The sequence below is a fragment of the Hemiscyllium ocellatum genome, chromosome 2 (genome assembly GCF_020745735.1).
Source record: "Hemiscyllium ocellatum isolate sHemOce1 chromosome 2, sHemOce1.pat.X.cur, whole genome shotgun sequence".
NCBI lineage: Eukaryota > Metazoa > Chordata > Chondrichthyes > Orectolobiformes > Hemiscylliidae > Hemiscyllium > Hemiscyllium ocellatum.
This window is the reverse complement of record NC_083402.1, coordinates 36,508,154-36,529,853: the sequence shown is the minus strand read 5'-3', so window position 1 is coordinate 36,529,853 and position 21,700 is coordinate 36,508,154. Positions and strand designations below refer to the sequence as shown.

General features: G+C 42.8%; 1 protein-coding gene across 4 annotated transcripts in view; it reads left to right on the top strand.

Moving 5' to 3' along the window:
• Window positions 1-21,700, top strand: part of pde8b (phosphodiesterase 8B) — a 259,858-nt gene that overhangs the window by 82,376 nt on the left and 155,782 nt on the right. For 2 of the 4 annotated variants that reach the window (XM_060843664.1, XM_060843655.1), the window contains exons 3-4: window positions 6,977-6,996; window positions 21,452-21,480. The exons of the other annotated variants lie outside the window; for them this stretch is intronic. In XM_060843664.1, coding sequence (XP_060699647.1) covers window positions 6,977-6,996; window positions 21,452-21,480 — 49 coding nt within the window. The remainder of the gene's footprint in view (window positions 1-6,976; window positions 6,997-21,451; window positions 21,481-21,700) is intronic. 4 annotated transcript variants of the gene reach the window in all.

The window sequence follows — 21,700 nt, the reverse complement described above, 5'->3', positions numbered from 1 at the left end:
TGTACCTCCACCCTCTAGTTTTGGACTTCCCCTCCCCGGACGAAGAAGACCTTGGTGATTCACCTTACCCATGCCCCCCCATAATTTTATAAACCTCTATAAGGTCACCCTTCAGCCTCTGACGCTCCAGGGAAAACAGCCCGAGCCTATTCAGTCTCTCCCTATTGCTCAAACCCTTTAATCTTGGCAACTTACTGCTTCCACATGATGTCCCAAGTCTTACCCTCAGTGCACTGACCAATAAAAGCAAACGTGCCAAATGCCTTTTTCACCACCCTGTTTACCTGAGACTCCACTTTCAAGGAACGATATACCTACACCCCTATGTCTCTTTGTTGTTTAAATATCCCTCATGTCAAGCTCTGTTTTATGATTTTCACAGGCAATTCAACTGTATTGTGCTGTGGTATAGGTGCAGGAGCATGTCTTATTGATTAGTACATGGGAACTAGAAATAGAACCTAAACATTCAACATCTAGAGTCTCTTACATCATTCAGATAAATCACGGCTGATTCGCATCTACATTTAGCTGCTCTTGCTATTTTTGCTACACAAATGATGAAAAATAATTGATGTCGGTCTTGAAAATTCAAATTGCCCTAGCAACTGGAGCCTTTTTTGAGGAATAGATTGCAGATTTCTAGCACTCTGTGGGTAAATGTACTTTCTGATTTTGCCTCTAATTTTAAATTTATAGCCTTCTTTTCTGGACCCTTTCCATTAGTGGAACTATTTGCGCTTTTTTTATAACTCCACATTTGAAACAGTGAGTTCTAGCATCAAGGGAATTTAAAATATTTTGTATTGGTTCAACTTCTGATGCTTTGGTGTTTTTGTATCATAGAAAATTCACAATGTCTGATGGGTTTCTTGAGCTAGGTTCGCTTTCTATCCCTATCTTTGGGGCAGCACAGTGGCTAGCATTGCTGCCTCACAGTGCCAGGGACCTGGGTTTGATCCCAGCCTTGGGTGACTGTGTGGAGTTTGTGTGTTCTCCCTGTGTCTGGGTGCTCTGGTTTCCTCCCACAATCCAAAGCTGTGCAGGTTAGGTGAATTGGCCATGCTAAATTGCCCATGGTGTTAAGTGCATTAGTTAGGAGAATGAGTCTGGGTGGGTTACTCTTCGGAGGGTTGGTGGGAGCTTGCTGGGCCGAAGGGCCTGTTTCCACACTGTAGAATAGGTAATCTAATCTTTCTGTTCTGCTGCTTTTGGATTCATGGATAGGACTTCCTAAAGTGGGAAAATCTTTTGTCTGTAAAATATCTAAAAGGGATAGAGCAGAAATTACAACAATTAGTTCTCATTACAAATCACTGTAATCATAGAAATATGACAATATATCACGACCAATGATAAACTTGTCTCCAGATTCTTCTAGAAGCTGTATTCATCTATTAAATCTTGATCATCTCATTGTATAATTAGTACCTAATATAAGGTAATTGTTAAATACTGTTTCAGTGTTGTCAAAGATATTTGTCTCTTCTCTTCCACTCTGACATCTTAAAACAGTGATCTTCTATTTGATCTATGGAGCAAAGCAAAGTGTTTATTTGTTTTTCTATGGGTTTCTTCTGTCGACCTGATAGACTGGGACTTTATTTGTTATAGTGTAGGAGATTGAGAGTTTATGAAATCATGAGGTGTATAGATAAGGTGAATGACAGGTATCTTCCACGATTTGAAAACTAGAGTGCATATTTTTAAGGTGAGAGGGGAAAGATTTGAAAAAGGTGTGAGGAATGGGCGGCATGATGGTACAGTGGTTAGCACTGCTGCCTCAAAGCGCCAGAGACCTGGGTTCAATTCCTGCCTCAGACAACTGTCTGTGTGCAGCTTGCACATTCTCCCCGTGTCTGCATGGGTTTGCTCCGGTTTCCTCCCACAGTCCAAAAATGTGCAGGTCAGGTGAATTGGCTGTAGTGTTAGGTGAAGGGGTAAATGTAGGGGAATGGGCCTGGGTGGGTTGCTCTTTGGAGGGTGGGTGTGGACTTGTTGGGCTGAAGGGCTGTTTCCACACTGTAAGTAATCTAATCTAAGAAACATTTTTACACAGAGAGTGGTTTGTGTGGAATGAACTTCCATAGGATGTGGTGGCTACGGGTAGAGTTATAATGTTGAGAAGACATTTGGATAAGTACATGAATAAGAAATGTTTGGAGGGGTATGGGCCAAGTGCAGGCAGGTGAGGCTAGTTTAACTCGGGATTATGGCCGGCATGGACTGATTGGACCAAACGGTCTGTTTCTGTGCTGTATGACTGTATGACTCTATCAGTTGACTATTTCATATTGTCCAGTTTTAATTCCTTGTCTAAAGTGTTTCTCATTTTAAATCTGCTTGGTGGTATAACCTTCTCCACCACTGGCAGTGTATTTAATGATTGTTGATTAGTTTATTTAAATGATTTACCTAAAAGCTGTTGCAAGAATTTATTCACAGTTGGTTGGTCTTCCTGTCAGATATTTTAAATTGGGCATTTGCTTCAATAGTATTAAATATCTTCAGTCATCTTCAGCATGTTTTAAAATAAAGTAATTATTGTTTTTAATTAGTGGATAATAAAAATGAAGTATAAATAAAGCTTTATTGTTAAGAAGCTGTACTGGTTTATTTAAATACATATCTTCAATCTTGTTATTGACTTTTTAAAAAAATCTTTAATTCCTGTTAATTAAAGATGAAAAGCTTATAAATGTCTCAAATTAGCGTCTGATTTAGTGTGGATATCATGGAGAAAAGTGTGAAGTGATCCACTTTGAAAAAGGATGTGCATTTACTTAAATGGTAGGAGGCTAGAAAACGTAGATGTATAACAGGACCTAAATATCCTTGTCACTAAGTCATTGCCAACTAATATGAAGGTGTTATGAGCTATCAGGAAGATTAATGGAATGTTAGGCTTTATTGCAAGAGGATTGAATATATTAATATTAAATTTTTCCTTCAATTGTATAAAAGTTTGGTTAAGTAGCAGTTGGAATACTGTGTGCAGTTTTGGTCTCCTTGTCTCTGTAAAGATATTGCCATAGAGGGAGTGCAACAAACATTTACCAAAGTTGTTCCTGGGATGATGGGACTGTGCTATGGAGAAAGATTTGGCAAACTGGACCTGTATTCTTGGGAGTTTGAAGAGAGGTGCTGGCGTTGAAACCTAGAAAATATTTAAAGGCATAGACTAGCACATAATATGTTTCCCATGGTTGGGGAGTATAAAGCCAGAGACTTACGCCTGTTCCTATGTTCCTTTTCTGTGCTGAAGGAAATATTTTCAATCGCTTTTACGGAAATTTACCAGCACCTCAGACACCACCTTCCTAACCCACAATGACCATCATTCAGAAGGATAAGGATAGAAGATATATAGGAACACCACCACTTACAAGTACCTCTCCAAGTCACTCATCATCCAGAGTTGGAAACATATCACCATTCCTTCGGTGCTTCTAGGTCAAGTTCCTCAAATAATTCCCTCAGGGCATTGTGAGTCAACCTACAGCATGTAGACCACAGGAATTCAAGAAGGCAGCACATCACCACCTTTTCAAGGGATGGCAATAAATGGCCCACATCCCTGAGGGAATTGAAAAGAATTATTGAAGAGCTTTTAAATTAGGAAATATTGTACTTTAACTTTCTGTAAGATCGGGGGAAGAAAACTGTTAATTCATGCCATCTTCCTTTAGTGATTTTCATGCTTTTTAGCAGTATGGACATTTTATACCTTTTCTGCTTCCCTATGATAATCGTGTCTTTTTGTTTGGAACAAATTATGTCACACTGTTATTGCATTTTTAAGTACTTATTAATTGCACAAGGCAGCTAATTTTTACTTCAAAATAATAATTTTGGATAAGCTTTTCATCTGCATTTGATGTTTTTGATCTAAGTAGTTCAACTATACTGCCATTTTAATGATTTTCTGAATAGGTATCCTTTCTTCAAAGAACTTTGCAATGTTTCCTTTCATTCATTCAAAGAAAAAATGCATGATCTTTCACTCTTACTCTAAGGGACAGCACCTTTTGGGTGTCCATCTTGACCTGCTGTTTCTCAAGTTTATGATTCAGATTTTTCCTCTTGCAACTTTGAGATACTGTGTAGTCCTCACAACCACTTTTGATATTTTTCACTACTTCCAGCAGTTTCAGCTTTGAGAAGAAGGTGCTATTACTATTTTTAACTGTTGTTCTGTCACATAACGGTTAATGGTGCCATTGCTAGACCATTAATCTGGAGATCCTAGTAATGTTCTGGGGATCTGGGTTTGAAGCCTGCCAGGGCAGATGTTAGAATTGCAATTCAATTAAAAAAGTGGAATTAAAAGTCAAATGATAACCATGAAAGCAGGGTAGTGTGGTGGCTCAATGGTTAGCACTGTTGCCTCACAGGGCCGGGACCCGTGTTCGATTCCACCCTTGAGCGACTGTCTGTGTGGAGTTTGCACATTCTCCCTGTGTCCGTGTGGGTTTCCTCCAATTTCCTTTCATACTTCAAAGATGTGCAAATTAGGTGGATCGGCCATGCTTAATTGCCCATAGTGTCCAGGGATGTGCAGGCTAGATGTATTAGCCATAGAAATTGTAGGTAAGAGGGAGTGGGTCTGGGTGGAATTTTTATTGAATGGTCACTGCTGACTCAATAGGCCAAATGCCTGTTCTGTGCTGTAAGGATTCTATGATTCCTCTGTACCAAGATACGCCAGTGTCAGAAAATACACTACAGTAGACACCAGATGCATAAACAAGGATAAGTTTTTTAACTAAAAGCTAATAAAAGTCATCATTTGAGGATTCTTAAGAAATAATATGGAAATTTGCTCATCAATAAGGTTCAATGCAACTACACAACTAACAACTTTTTTGGTAAAAATAAAGCATTAAGGTAACATTATGTTTGGATACATTAATTTTGGAAACCTATTGACAGAGGACACAATATTTTAGTGAAATGTTTGAGCATATGTTTGGGTGATATAATATCTAAAATTGAATTTACAAACATTACATGGGATGACCAATGATGGTGACCTAACAGTAACATTTGTTGAAATCATATGCAATATGAACTGTTCAGTCTTCATTTGCTCAAAATGGACAGTTGAAACTGTTTGAATTCAACAGACTGAAACACCTAGGTTGAATGTGTAAGTACTGAAAATCCAATATTGCCTAGTACAGCAGAATGTGGGGTTCAGACAACAGCAATTGAATATACTGAAGAGAGTTTTTGCATGATTGGTACCTAAATTAGGAGCACTGACAAGGTGCACAATGAGCAAAACTCTTTTCAAATGTTCATGTGTTCTCTCCATTGATCAAAGCACTTAAAGTATCAACAAGATAAAACAGCATATTGATGTTCAATAAGAAAATGTTCAGTGATGCAAAACTTTGAATTCCTTTAGTAACTGGAATGCAGATATAGGGGCAACCAAGGAATCTAGCTTTAATAATGCAAAAATGAAAGCATGAATTGAATAAAATACTCGAGGGCACATTAGAAAATATTCTGGAAGTTGTTGCAAAGGGGCAACCGAACTTTGATTATGCCAGGTTTTTGTTTTCCATTGGCATGGAAAATATTGCTGTGATTATTAACCATTAACAGTGACAGCATCTCCAAAAAAGGAGTTGAATTATTAATCTGTGGATATCATTGAAAAGTACTCTGAGAAAAATTGGTTATCAATCTGCATGTTCTGCTGGTATTTCCATCTTCCACAATGAATGATCCGTTAATCGGATTATGTTGTCTATTTATGCTGACCAGTGTAAAGCCAAACAATTATAAAATATGATTTTGTTTTATAAAATGCTATCATAAAACCAATGCATATAATATTACTGTTTTACCAAGTATGTGTTGAAGTTTTCATGTACTATTCTAAGTGTTGAATTAAAATTTATTCAAAGGAAATGTCTATTTCAACCTTGAAGTTTAAGTAAATCTGATCCTTACGAAAATCCACATCAAACCTTATTCCTGTCTATCTGTCTCTTTCTTGATATTTATGTTCTTTAATTATTTGTTATTTAATGTATTTGTGTATATCTACTGGAAAAAGCCCTACAACCAGTTGTTCGTTTCCATCAATGTATTTAGTCAGACTTCTCTATTATAAATTACAATATCTGCCCACTCTGTACATTTTTTAAAAAACACATGTTGCCCTGCCTGTTTTCAATAGTTCACACGTTCTCATCCCAAATCGACTCTACCCATCACACTCAGACACAATCGTAACATGTTCCATTCACCTCTACACCACCATTGCCATTCACTGAACAGCCCCATGCATGTCAGATCTGTCTTCAGCCTCAAGCCAGTTTAACTCACTGCTTTTGTGTGATGGCCTCCTTCTCTGATTTAAATTGAGAGTGACTTGGGACCTTGTACTTGTTTTGCTGCTCCAGCAATTCAGAGGCTGGTGCTCACTGCTTTCCTCGATGTTAATGCCAAGTTCACTGTGACTGACTGAAATCGAACTGCTGCTGATTCTGCTGTATCAGTGGTACCATCAATCAGCCTAGATCCTCATCAGCATCTCAAAATAAATGTGACCACTGTTAGATGACTCATTTTAGATATATGTCCTTTAATTGGAATTTCACAGGTAATTAACTACCAGGAAAGGACTTGCACAAGGAAAAGGAAATATTGCTTCCCAGCACCACCAAAAGGAAGACAGCTTATTTGAAAGTGGTGTAAGGAGCAAACTAAACGTAAATTAAAATGGCCCAGCTCTTCAGTAAAGCGGCAATCACCATCACATTGCCACTCTGATGGAGCTTCACATTTCTGGCTAGCTCTTCTGATCCTTGCTTTTTCAGAAATATGGAGCAGTAATGCTATAAACAGCTCCAATATAGTGACTCTATAAGTAGTGCCAGGGTGAAGTAAATTACACCCCCGTTTTTACAGCATTAATTACCGTAGGCAAGATTAAATTAAAGGAGTTGTAGGTAGATAGGAAAAAGAAGAAGGCATTTGGTATGCTGGCCTTTACTGGTCAGTGCATTGAGTGTAGGAGTTGGGAAGTCATGTTGCTGCTGTACAGGACATTGGTGAGGCCGCTATTGGAATACTACATTCAATTCTGGTCTTTCTGCTTTAGGAAAGATATTTTGAAACTTGAAAGGGTTCAGAAAAAAATTTGCAAGAATGTTGGCAGAGTTGGAGGGTTTGACCTATAGGGCGAGGCTGATTAAACTGGGGCTGTTTTCCCTGGAGCATCAGAGGCTGAGGGGTGACCTCATAGAGGTTTATAAAATCATGAGGGGAGTGATAGCTAAATAGACAAGGTCTTTTCCCTGGGGTAGTAGAGTCTGAAGCTAGAGGCATACTTCTAAGGTGAGAGGGAAAGGATTTAAAGAGACATAACAGGCAACCTTTTCATGAAGATAGTGATAGGTATATTGATTGAGCTGCCAGAGGAAGTGGTGGAGGTTTGTACAATTACAAATTTAAAGGGAATCTGGTATTTGAATAGAGAGGGTTTAGAGGGCCAAATTCTGGTAAATGGGATTACATTTATTGAGGAAATCTGGTCAGTATGGACAAGTTGGGCCAAAGGATTTGTTCCATGCTGTATATCTGTATGACTTTATGACTGTTCTACCATGACACCCAGGTCTTATTGTACCTCACCTGTTTTTGTGACCAAAGTGAATAACCTCACATTTATCCACATTATATTATCCACTGCACTGCATTTTCCCACTTAGCTAGTCTGTCCAAGTCACCCTGCAGCCTCTTAGCATCCTTCTCACAGCACACACTGCCACCCAGCTTAGTTTCATCTGCAAATTTGGAGATATGGCATTCAATTTGTTCATCCAAATTATTAATGTATATTGTGAACAGCTGGCATCCCAGAACTAAATGCTGTGGCACTCCATTCATCACTGCCTGCCACTCTGAAGAGGACCTGTTTATTCCAAGTCTCTGCTGCCTGTCTGCCAACCAGTTCTGTATCCATGTCAATACTTTACTCTGATACCATAAACTTTAATTTCCCTTACTAATCTCGTGTGTGGAATGTTGTCAAAAGCCTTTTGAACATCCACATATACAACATCTACTGACTTACCCTTGTCTACTCTGCAGGTCACATTGTCTAAAAATTTCATAAGATTTGTCAATCCATGCTGACTAGGACCGATTCTGTCACTGCTTTTCAAATGCTCAGTTATTATATCCTTTATGATTGACTCCGGCATTTTCCCCACCACTGATGTCAGGTTAACCAGCCTATCACACCCCACTTTCCCTCTCTCCTTTTTTAAAGCATGGAGTTACATTAGCTACACTCCAGTCCATTGGAATTCTTCCAGAGCCTACAAAATGCTAGAAAATGCATCTGCTATTTCTTAGGCCACATCTTCAAGTACCCTGGCATGCAGAGCATTAGGCCCTGGGGACTTATTGGTTTTAATCACATCAACTCCCCCAATACCATTTCCTAACTAATAAGGATTTCCACCGGTTTCTCCATGCTTCACGTCTGTCCCCTAGCATTTCCTGAAGATTATTTGTGTCATTCTTAGTGAAGACAGGTCCAAAGTAGTTGTTCAACTGGTCTGCCATCTCTTTGCTGTCTGTTATGAATTCAGTTGTTTCTAACTGCAAGGGACCTATATTTGTTTTCATCAGTCTTGTGCTTTTCATATATCCATAGAAGCTTTTGCAGTCAGTTTTTATGTTTTCTGCAAGCTTACTTTCATATTGTATTTTCCCTTTCCGAATTAAACTCTTTGTCCTTCTCTGTTTGAGATGGAGAAGACTCTGCAAAAGTTCAGCTCTATGTATAAAAAAATACATCAGAGATCAGGGCCTGTGAGAAGGGAGTGAAATGTTTCAATCACTGGATTCTGTGCTCATTGGTCAAGTTGTCTGTCATTTTGGATTGTTAGTGTCCAAAGCAGCCAATCTGGCACATAGACCAATTGATTAATGGGCAAATGGCTACGGTTGTTCTGAACGACTGCGTTCATTAGCTGAGATGTTGGCACACTAGTTCCCCTTTTCTTGACTAACCTCATGAAGATTTCTATTTGCGCCTCACCATCGTCAAGTGCTTCAGTCCTGGATGGGGGCTGCTGAGGTATGAGGTGTTCTTGGTGACAGTTGGTTCTCAGTAGTTTCCTCTTGACCACATGCTCTTCTCTTTGCAAAGCATAAGCAGGTTGCTGGGCTCCTCCTCAACATCAATTTGTGTCTATTTCAAGTCCTTAATTCACTAGAACCAACTCTTTGTGGTACATTTTATGATGAAATTCTACTGCTGTTAACCTAAACTTCTCCTTCCCTGAGCTCTGTACCTCTGACAAGTTACAATGGATGGTGTTGGGAGGATGATGCCTGGACTGCTTGAGGCCACCAGTTTCTGTTATAAATGGAATTGGTCTTCTAGCTGGTTCCAGTTCGCCAAAGGAAACAGCTGATAAGTTTAGATCCGGACTTTTGATCACAATTGAGAATTTAACATGAAAGTTCTTCGCTGTACTATAGGAAAGATATAGAGGCTTTGGAGAGGGTGCAAAGAAGGTTTCCCAGGACGCTGCCTGGACTGGAGGGATTGCCTTATGAAGAAAGGTTGAATAAGCTCGGATTTTCTCTCTGGAGAGAAGGAGGAAGAGAGGAGACCTGATCGAGATGTACAAAATAATGAGGGGAATAGATAGAATCAATAGCCAAAGACTTTTCCCCAGGGCAGGATTGATTGGTATGAGAAGTCATAGTTTGAAGATATTAGGAGGAAGGTATAAAGGAGACATCAAAGGTAGGTTCTTTATGCAGAGAGTTGTGAATGCATGGAATGCGTTACCAGTGGTGGTGGTGGAAGCAGAGTCATTGGGGACATTTAAGCGATTGCTGGACATGCACATGGATAGTAGTGAGTTGAGGGGTGCGTAGGTTAAGTTACTATATTTTGCATTAGAATTAAATCTCAGCACAACATCGTGGGCCAAAGGGCCTGTACTGTGTTGTACTTTTCTATGTTCTATGTTCTATGTTCTATGAAAGTCATTTCCGACTGGGGTGACTTCTTTCAACACAGGCAATTAGCAAGCTCTTCTATGAGATGCACGACAGCAATTTAGTTTAACACAGAAGTTATTGCAGGTATTTTTCATGTAAAGTAACTACTTGGAACTCAATGCTGTGTTCATAATGCAGTTTTCTCAACATTAGAGTGACTAAATACAGACCAGGTAACTGCTTTGCTGACCTCTGCTATGTCCATAGGAATGACCTCGACTTCCCATTTGCTTGCCATTTCACTAAAATGTTTTGCTCCCATACTAACATCTCATCCTAGACAGCTACAATCTTTCAGCAAAACTCAACACAAACTGGAGGAGCCGAACCTCATTTTCCACTTAGGATATTACATCCTTCAGAACTCCACATCAAGTTCAACAACTTTCAACAGTATGATCTCCCTCTTATATTTTGATTATCTTCCCATCAGGCGGCACAGTGGCTCAGTGGTTAGCACTGCTGCCTCACAGCGCCAGGGACCATGTTTGATTCCAGCCTCAGGCGACTCTCTGTGTGGAGTTTGCACATCCTCCCTGTGTCTCCGTGGGATTCCTCCGGGTGCTCGGGTTTCCTCCCACAATTCAAAGATGTCCAGGTTAGGTGAATTGGCCATGCTAAATTGCCAATAGTGTTAAGAGATGTGTAGGTTAGGTGCATGAGTCAGGGGGAAATGTAGAGTAATAGGGGAATGGATCTGGGTGGGATACTCTTTGGAGGGTCGGTGTGGACTTGCTGGGCCGAAGGGCCTGTTTCCACATTATGGGGATTCTAATTCTAATTGGGTGGCATGGTGGCACAATGGTTAGCACTGCTGCCTCACGGTGCCAGAGACCAGGGTTCATTTCCCACCTCAGGCAACTGTCTGTGTGGAGTTTGCACATTCTCCCCGTGTCTGCGTGGGTTTCCTCGGGGTGCTCCGGTTTCCTCCAACAGTCCAAAAGTGTGCAGGTTAGATGAATTGGCCATGCTAAATTGCCTGTAGTGTTAGGTGAAGGGGTAAATGTAGGGGAATGGGTCTGGGTGGGTTGTTCATCGGAGGGTCGGTGTGGACTTGTTGGGCCAAAGGGCCTGTTTCCATACTGTAAGTAATCTAATCTAATCTAATTCCTTCACCCTCACCCCATGACTAATTTGAGTCCTTTTGGCTTTGCTGTCAGCAGAGCTGACCTATTTTCTCATATTCAAATCTATCATTAATACCTATTTTAAATGTTAATACCTCCTTCACTACCATTAGCTCTCCTTTGTCTTTTACTCTCTGCACCCTCACTGCTCACTCCCATTCCCCCTTTGTCAACAGCTGAGAAATGATAATTTTTCAGAGTCTGAAGAGGAGGCATCAAGCTCAGAATATTAACTCTATTTCTTTCTCCACTATTGCTTTTTTTTAGATTGCCAGCATTCACAGTGTTATGCTTTTATCTGGTGGAGCAGTTTTGGATTATTCCTGCATTTTGTACACTTGGTACAATTATCCGTCATTATTGGGTCAGTGCTACAATTTCAGATATACTAGAAGAGCTGGCTTAGGAGCACAACTAGTTCAGGAGCAGAATTCCTCAGTACTCATGCAAGAAAGTATTCCGAGTTCACAGCCTTTGCTTTATCCAGTGCCTTCAGCCATTTATTGATATCCCATAGAATCAAATTGGCTGAAGAGTAATGTCTGTGATTCTGGGACTTCTGGGGGAGGCTGAGATGAAACATCCACTTGGTATTTCTGGCTGAAAATTATTGTGAGTGCTTCAGCCTGATCTTTAACATTGATGTGTAGCATGTCCATTACTGAGAATGGGGATATTTGTGGAGTCTCCTACCCCACAAGTGGATTGTTTAGTTGTCCACCACCATTCACAACTGGATGTAGCTGTACCACAGAGCTTAGATCTGATCCCGTTGATTATGAGATTGCTTATCCCTGTCTGATGCATACCTCTGTTTGGCATGGAAATAGTCCTGTGCTGGAGTTTCACCAGGTTGCCACTTCACTAGTGTTACCCAAAGCATCGCTTTCTACAGCTTTGTTGATCCAGGGTTAGTCCTCTGGCTTGGTAATAGAGTTAGGGTTTATCTTATACATTAATGAGATGTAGTGACATCGGCTAGGCCTTCATTTATTGTTTATCCCTCAAGGCAGAAGGTAGTTAAGAGTCAACCACATTGCTGTGGGTCTAGAGTTTCACCTGGGCCAAACCAGGTAAGGATGGTAGATAACCTGGCGCACTGGCTGTTTCTCATCCTTCTGTGATATTGCTTTAACATATTTATGTGATATACTGATTCTTTTCCCTGTGATCTGGAGTATTGAACTAGATACGTTACTTTATTGCCCTTCTTAATTCCCTTGCATTGAGTCTAATTTCAGAGGTTCACCTTGTGAAGGTAATAACACTAACACTTCTCCTGTTTGAAATGTTCTAGTTCCAGCATGTTTGTCTGCCCACTTTTGAATCTGTGTCTGTGAAGCTTCCAAATGCTCTTGCGTCACTTTACATGCCCCTGAGTCTCTCTAGAAACTTGGCAACATAATCCAACATTGAGAGTTTGTCTTAAGAACGTTCCCATAATCAATTTTAATGACCTCTTCTCATGACCATAGATCAATTTGACTTGTCCAAATCCAATAGATTCATTTGGGAAATCTCAAGTGGCAAATAACAAAAATATCTACTCTTTCATCCTAACCTATGGATATTTAATAATTGTCTTGAGAGTATGATGGCACTTTTCCAAAGTTATCCTGTTTGTGGATGATATGCAACAGACTTCAACTATTTTAAAACCCAAATAATTGATTTTCTTGGTTTTTTAAATGTATTTTTATTGAAAAATAGATTTTTAAAAAATATTACAACAAATGCAAAACAATACAAAGGAAGAACACAAAAAATAAAAAAAACCCATGTACAAATATATAAATATATAAAGAAAAATATAGATTAAAAATCCCAACTATTTCATTAAATAAATAATAACCATCAACAAATTAATAAATAACTCAACTCAGCCAAACAGTTCCTCCTCTCTGGATATTGGACTCATAAAGCACAATTGTTTTGATTATATAAAAGCCCTTATTAGTGTGGCAGATAAATCTGTGTCCAGGTATTCCAAAAAGGGCCGCCATGTCTTATAGAAATTCACAGTTTTGTGGTGTACCATACTTGTGAGAAAATCCAAGGCGATATGTTCCACAACAATCTTCTGCCAACCCCATGGGCCCGGAGGGGATTTGGATACCCAACCTAGCAAGATATTCTTTCTTGCGCAGAAAGTGAGGATGTTGAAACGTTTTTTCTTATGCGCTTCTGCAGGGAACACAGTGGGCAGGCCAAGAAAAAGAGAGATCGGGTCCTTCTCTACCCTTACCTCCATTGCGCCCACCACAGCACTCCAGTATGTTTGAAGCCTACCACAGGACCTGAGACAATGGGCAAGAGTGCCTGTATAGACCTTGCACTTGGGGCATGCTGAAGATACCCCTGGTTTGAATTTTGACAAACAGTCCGGAGCCAAGTGGACCCTGTGGAGAATCTTCACCTGTAAAGCATGGGGCTTATTGCAGATTGATACCTTTCTTGTGTTTTCCCAAATATCTTCCCATGCCTCTGAGGAGACCTCAACACCTAGCTCTCTCTCCCACATCCTGCAAAGTCGATTGAACTCCTTGAGAGGGCACCCCCAATTGATGATATAAAGTGCTGATAGAAAGTGTACTCCGACCACTGAGCATCCTCCTTCCGTCAGATTTGTAGGGATTAGTCAAAAGTGTAGTCTTTTTTTGAATAAATTCCCTAACTTGAAAAAACGAAAGAGGTCCCTGTTAGATAGCTCGTATTTCCATGCTAACTGATCAAAAGACATCATTGTGTTTCCTCAAATAAATCGCCCATGCAAGACACACCCCTAGCTGCCCAATGTTTGAATCCTGAATCTATCATCCCTGGTTGAAAATCCAGTATACCCACTATAGGTGTAAGAGGAGATGTTTTGCCAATATTGCCTTCCCTCTGCCAATTTGCCCTCCATTCTTTAACAGGATTGATCACTATTGGGTTATGGCAATATTCCCTGTCCTCATTTTGTCCAAAAACAGCAAGCTAGTAAGGGTGCACCCTGCTTGAGAGGTTTCATTATTTAACCATATTGAAAGAGGGTCCCCACAAGCTCAATCACGCACTTAGGATAAAAACGAGCTTATTTGGTGGCTTTTAACGTCCGGGAGATCCACTCCCCCAAATCTGTGAGGCAATTTCAGTTTAGCTAATTTAATAAGGGGCTGCTTACGCTGCCAAATAAAAGAGTCAAACCAGCTGTTCAGTCTCCTGAATGTTTGCTTATTGAAAATCAGGAGGAGCATCCGTATAGGGTATAACAAACAGGGGAGAATATTCATCTTAATAAGCTCTATCCGACCCAACCATGAGACCGGAAGCGCCTCACATCTTTGAAGATCTTGTTTGATTTTGTCAAATAATTGAACAAAATTAGCTTTGAACAATTGATCCAGAACTGGAGAATGAATATGCCCAAATACACAAAACCCCACTGTGACCATTTAAATGGGAATTGATATTCTTCCTCAAGACCACGCACCTTCGTAAGACCATCCATAGGCATAGCCTCTGATTTTGAAAGATTAATCTTGTACCCCGAAAAGGTGCCAAATGCACTGATGCATTGTATCAGGTGAGGCACTGAAATTGCTGGATTTGACAATAAAAGGACATCATCCACGTCCTACAACATCTTATGTAATTTTGACCCCACTTCTGGATCTGATATATTAGGATTCCTACAAATAGCCTCTGCCAATGGTTCAGTCACCAATGTGAAAAGCAATGGCAAAAGGGAACAGCCCTGCTGGCTGCCCCTAAAAATGTTAAAATTGCTTGATTGCACCCCATTGGTGATGACCGCAGTGAGAGGGTCACTGTAGAGAACCTTTACCCACCTTATGAAGGCTTTGCCCAAGCCAAACTGCTCCAGAGCATTAAAAAGGTACAGCCACTCAACTCAGTCAAATGCCTTCTCTGCATCTAGAGAAATCACCAATCCCTATATTGACTGTTGACATGCTTGAATTACATTAAGCAGCCTCGTAACATTATTGGAGAATCTGCAGCCTTTATGAAGCCTGTCTGTTCTTCTTTAACAAAAGAAGGTAACACAGTCTCCAGCCTTAACACAAGAGTCTTAGAGAGGATTTTAAAGTCCACATTTCAGAGTGAAATGGGCTTGTACGAAGCACAGTCCTCTGGGACCTTCCCTTTTTTAAGAGTAAGTGAAATATTGGCCTCTCTCAGAGATGGCAGGAGACAATCATGGCTGTATGAGTCATTAAACATGTTGAGCATCAGGCCTGACAATATGTTTATGAAAACCTTATAGAATTCACTGGGAAGTCTGTCAGGACTGGGCGCCTTTCCACTCTGAAGCTGCTTCACAGCCTCCTGCATCTCTTGCCATGATAAGAGGGCATTGAGAAAAGACTCTTATTCGGAGGTCACACCCGGGAGATTCAGCTCCTTGAAAAAAGACTCCATCCTGCCCTGCCCTTCCTCACAATCCTCAGATTGGTATATCTTTGAATAAAATCTCTGAAATGCCACATTAATCTTTTTGGAGTCACGTGTTAGGTTCTCAGACTCTTCCCTAATCATCGCAATGGCTTGAGAGGTGCTCCTTTTCCTGGCGAGATTTGCTAAGTATTTGCCTGGCCTGTCACCATGCTTATATAACCTTTGCTTTGCAAAAGTAAGCTCCTTCTTTGCTGTCTGCGTGAGCACGAAATTCAATGAGGACCACAATCCTCTATAGTTTGACCAACAAGGGCTTGTCAAAGTTAGCCTTCTCGGCTGCCTTCAACCATGCTTCGAGGAGATGCTGCTGCTCGCCTTTCGGTCACTTTCTACTGGCAGAGTAGGAAATAACGAAACCCCCGATACAGGCATTGGCAGTTTGCCAGAGGATGGATGGGCAACTAACCAAGCCTGAGTTAATGTCTAGGAATGCCAGAAATTCCCCAGAGAAGTACTCCACAAACTTATTAACCTTGAGGATAAAGGGATCTATTTGCCAGTGCCTCGGACCCACTGTAACATCCTTAACCTTAACCAACAGGTACACTGGAGCGTGATTGGAGATGGTGATATTACCAATCGTACAAGATGACACCATGTCCAGGGTTGCCACAGGGGTCAGGAAAACAGCCATCTTGGTGTGACATCAGAGTTGATTGGAAAAAAATGTAAAATCCATGCATGTAGGATGGAGACGCCTCCAAATGTTCACCAACCCCAACTCCACACAGAGCACCACGAATTGTTTAGCTTGTACAGTGGGTATTGGGGGACCTTTGGGCAACCTCTCTACTGTGAGATCCATGAGACAGTTAAAATCTCCCCCTATACAGGGGAACCACAATTATCCGAATACCAATTACCCAAAAATCGGATTATCCAAAGGAGATCTCAGTCCCGATAGAAACATTACATCAAAGACGTGTTTCCAACAGTGATCACGTCTTTTGTTTACAGTGATTAAACAGGCACCATCTCCAAATAACTGACCTCCCGCTTTCTCTCTCTCTCTCACACTTTCCCTGGAGTTCTACAGAGGGGTGCACCCTAACCACCTCCGTCCTTCCCAGGAATAATCTCTCCAATATTGTCCTGTGCAGGGCAAACATGGAACCTGTCAAAGATTTGCAGTAAAATGTTGTGCGTGTGGCTGTGGCTCTGTCTGTGCGCTATTTGAAGACTTACCTCAGAAAGGTAGCTGCAGCAGCAGCAGCCTTGTTGTTGATGTGCAGTCCGGATGCCCCGTAGAGGGGCCAGGGGTGGAAGGGTGGGATGGGGGGCTGTGTTGGGGGCAGGGCCTCACGCGCTTTGTGCTGGAGTGCGGGCTTGGAACAGGTTGGGGGCGGGTTTGGAGCGGGTTGGGGGTTGGGGGTTGGGGGTGGAGACTCGCGTGCTTTGTGCTGGGGAACTAGGGCGGTGTTGGACCGGTTGAGGGCAGTGCTGGATTGGGGGGGGGGGGGGGGGGGGGGGTGGGCAGGGGGGAGGCTATGTTTGACAGGGGCACGGGAGTGGACGAGATCTCGTGCGCTGTGTGCTGCTGCAGTCTCCTGGATCGGGAGCAGACTTTAAAGCCCGAGCCCCACAGAAAAGGCATTCAATCAATTTTCCGAATAATCGATTATCCGAATGAAATAGTGCCCGCCCATCTTGTTCGGATAATCGCGTTCCCACTGTAATGATATGCCAGGACTTGTGACTGATCGGTTTAGAGAACTCATCTACCAGAAATGTGAGGGGATGGTCTGGAGGGCTATAAACATTTAAAGCACCATATTCTTCCCTGTTTATCAGGGCTTTGAGAACTACAAACCTCTCACATATCTTTAATGCACTTTAATAACTTGAATGGGGGATTCCTCCTGACCAATATAGCCACTCCCCTACTTCTAGTATTAGAAGATGAAAGTAAACCCGATCAAAGCCATTCTGCAGTCATTTCAAATGCTCCCTATCATCCAAGTGTGTCTCCTGTAACAAAGCAATATCCACTCGCTCCTTTCTAAGACTCGAAAGTACCTTCTTCCTCTTATTTGGTCAGTGACTCCCCTTGATGTTCCAGGTACACCTTTTAATCAAGTCTTCAGCCGTAACCTTCCGCAGTAACATTTAAATTCCAGAGAGGAGGATCCCGAGCCACAAATCGCTGAGCCTTATTGTCGCAAGATCCAACGAACATAAAAAAGTACATAAACTAAAACCACTGCAGTTAACAAACCTACAAAACTATCAAAGACAATATACAACAAAAACCAAAAAGCAAACCAACATATAAAGCGCCAAAGGCACTGAATAGGGGAAACTCACCCCTTTGCCAAAGGGGGCAACTTCCCATCCCAAAACCCAATTTCCCATCCCGCTGCCAAGACTGCAGCCCGGGTATCTAAATACCTGAACTGGGTATAAATTGCCCATAAGTATGCACCTAGCCATCCCAACCAATTTTGCTCCTCCTAGCTAGAACTGCACCACAAACACAAGCAGAAAAGAAAGAAAATACACCATGAAATAGCAATGTGAAGAAAAAATTAGTTTTTAAAAAAGGGGTAAATACCCCACCCATCCTTTTGGTGTAACTTAATTTAAAAATTGAAAGTACACATCTCAACCACTGCCAAACATGATTTAAACCAGATTGTTACCAGTTAAAAAAAGGAAAAGAAAGCCCCAACCAGACTTCCTCAGTTTTTTTAAAGAAAAAACAAAAACATACCCAAACTACACTACTATTTGTACATCCTAAATTGTTCAGATTAAGTTAATTTGTGCACAAAGCCTCCGACCTTCTCCGATGTGACACAGAAATGTGCAGGCCCACCTAAGTGAACTCGAGGCACTGCCGGCTACCTCAGAGAGTACTAGATCCCAAGCTCCCTCAGTCTTCTCTTGACACTGTCATAGTATTTTCTTTTCTGGATCACCACCGCTGAGAAGTCCTGGAAGAACATGATTTTAGGGCCCTCGTAAATTAGGACCTTCGGATCCTTCCCCTGCATTCTGGAAGCTTCCATGATTCTCTCCTTATCTCTGTTATGATGAAACCTGCACCAAGAGAGGACGAGGATGTTGACACAGACCTGATCTCCATACCGTGACCTGGGGAGCCCTCTCGATTTTCAAGCCTCTCATTCCAGCTTCCAAGTTAAGGAATTTTGGCAACCAGTCCTCAATAAATTCCGCCGGCCACTCGCCTTCTTTACCCTCCAGCAGGCCGACAATCTGACGATCCCTGTTCTGGAGATCATCCACTTGGTCATGCAAATTACGGACCTGAATCTCCAGGGCTTGGATCCTATCCTTGGAGGAACTGGTATCAGTTTCCAACACTGTGACTCTGTGTTCTACATCAACCGTCCTTTTTTCCAAGTCTCCCAGCTGCTGTTCATGCTTCTGCAGCATGATTGAGATCGGGGCCAGCTTCTCCTCTATCTGCTTTCGCGAGCTCCTTCACTAGGGTCTGGTAGGTAATCAAGTCCAAGGATCCCGCAAGCTGGGCTATAGGCCCGGTGTTGGACTCTCCTCCTCCCTTCTTTGGCATCTCTGGACGGCGAAAACGCAGATAAGTTGATTTTCCACAATTTCCTGGGACTCCACAACCTTTCCAGAGTCCCAGGGTATCACAATGGTCTGGGTTGGGTGGGTTAGAAGTTTGTCCTGCTTGTGTTCCAGTGCGGGACTCTGCAATGCAATCTTCCTAGATCACCTCCATCTTGGATTTTCCCCATTTGTTGGATCTTTAACCTGACTGTATTTCTATTGGAAATAAGTAATTGCCGTTCTTTGTGTGCAGCTTATGGACTCTAACTGTCGCTGATCATGCATTTATTGAATCAAAATATTTTTACTTTGTGAACAACTAGCCTTTCCCTCCTTCACTAGGGCACTATCTCCACCCCTTCGGAGATATTTCCACCTCACATCTGTGCCAAATGATCAACTTTCCCACTCACTGAATATTGCATCTTTCCATCCCAAATCCTGGAGGCAACCTCTGCATTTACTGTTTCAACCACTGAGAGACATTTCCTAGCTCATCGAGGTGATTTCATCTCTCCTTTACTCTCGTTCCCAATTAGGTAAAAACACTGGCTGCAGATGCTGGAAACCAGATTCTAGATTAGAGTGGTGCTGGAAGAGCACAACAGTTCAGGCAGCATCCGAGGAGCAGTAAACTCGACGTTTCTGGCAAAAGCCCTTCATCAGGAATACAGGCAGAGAGCCTGAAGGGTGGAGAGATAAATGAGAGAAGGGTGGGGGGGGGGGGGGGGGGGGAGAAAGTAGCATAGAGTACAATAGGTGAGTGGGGGAGGGGATGAAGGTGATAGGTCGGGGGGGGGAGGGTGGAGTGGATAGGGGGAAAAGAAGATAGCAGGTAGGACAAGTCATGGGGACAGTGCTGAACTGGAAGTTTGGAACTAGGGTGAGGTGGGGGAAGGGGAAATGAGGAAACTGTTGAAGTCCACATTGGTGTCCTGGGGTTGAAGTATTCCGAGGCAGAAGATGAGGCGTTTTTCCTCCAGGCGTCTGGTGGTGAGGGAGTGGCGGTGAAGGAGGCCCAGGACCTCCATGCCCTCGCAGAGTGGGAGGGGGAGTTGAAATGTTGGGCCACAGGGCGGTGTGGTAGATTGGTGTGGGTGTCCCAGGGATGTTCCCTAAAGCGTCTGTTAGGAGGCGTCCAGTCTCCCCAATGTAGAGGAGACCGCATCGGGAGCAACGGATACAATAAATGATATTAGTGGATGTGCAGGTAAAACTTTGATGGATGTGGAAGGCTCCTTTAGGACCTTGGATGGAGGTGAGGGAGGAGGTGTGGGCGCAGGTTTTACAATTCCTGCGGTGGCAGGGGAAGGTGCCAGGATGGGAGGGTTGGTTGTAGGGGGGCTTGGACATGACCAGGTAGTCACGGAGGGAACGGTCTTTGCAGAAGGTGGAAAGGGGTGGGGAGGGAAATATATCCCTGGTGGTGGGGTCCGTTTGGAGTTGGCGGAAATGTCGGCGGATGATTTAGTTTATGCGAAGGTTGGTAGGGTGGAAGGTGAGCACCAGGGGCGTTCTGTCCTTGTTACGGTTGGAGGGGTGGGGTCTGAGGGCGGAGGTGCAGGATGTGGACGAGATGCGTTGGAGGGCATCTTTAACCATATGGGAAGGGAAATTGCGGTCTCTAAAGAAGGAGGCCATCTGGTGTGTTCTATGGTGGAACTGGTCCTCCTGGGAGCCGATACAGCAGAGGCGGAGGAATTGGGAATACGGGATGGCATTTTTGCAGGAGGTAGGGTGGGCAGAGGTGTAATCCAGGTAGCTGTGGGAGTCGGTGGGTTTGTAAAAAATGTCGGTGTCATGTCTGTCATCATTAATGGAGATGGAGAGGTCCAGGAAAGGGAGGGACGTGTCAGAGATGGTCCAGGTAACTTTAAGGTCAGGGTGGAATGTGTTGGTGAAGTTGATGAATTGCTCAACCTCCTCGCAGGAGCACGATGTGGTGCCAATGCAGTCATCAATGTAGCGGAGGAAGAGATGGGGAGTGGTGCCGGTGTGATTACGGAAGATGGACTGTTCTACGTAGCCAACAGAGAGACAGGCATAGCTGGGGTCCATGCGGGTGCCCATGGCCACCTCTTTGGACTGAAGGAAGTGGGAGGATTCAAAGGAGAAATTGTTAAGGGTGAGGACCAGTTCGACCAAACGAATGAGTGTATCAGTGGAAGGGTACTGTTGGGGATGTCGGGAGAGGAAGAAATGGAGGGCTTGGAGCCCCTTGTCATGGCGGATGGAGGTGTAGAGGGATTGGATATCCATGGTGAAGATGAGGCATTGGGGGCCAGGGAAATGGAAGTCTTGGAGGAGGTGGAGCGTGTGGGTGGTGTCTCGAACGTATGTGGGGAATTCCTGGACTAGTGGGTATAGGACAGTGTCGAGGTAGGTAGAAATGAGTTCAGTGGGGCAGGAGCATGCTGAGACAGTGGATCGGCCAGGGTGGTCAGGCTTGTGGATCTTGGGAAGGAGGTAGAACTGGGCAGTGCGGGGTTCCTGGACTATGAGGTTGGAAGCTGTGGGTGGTGATGGGGTTCTGT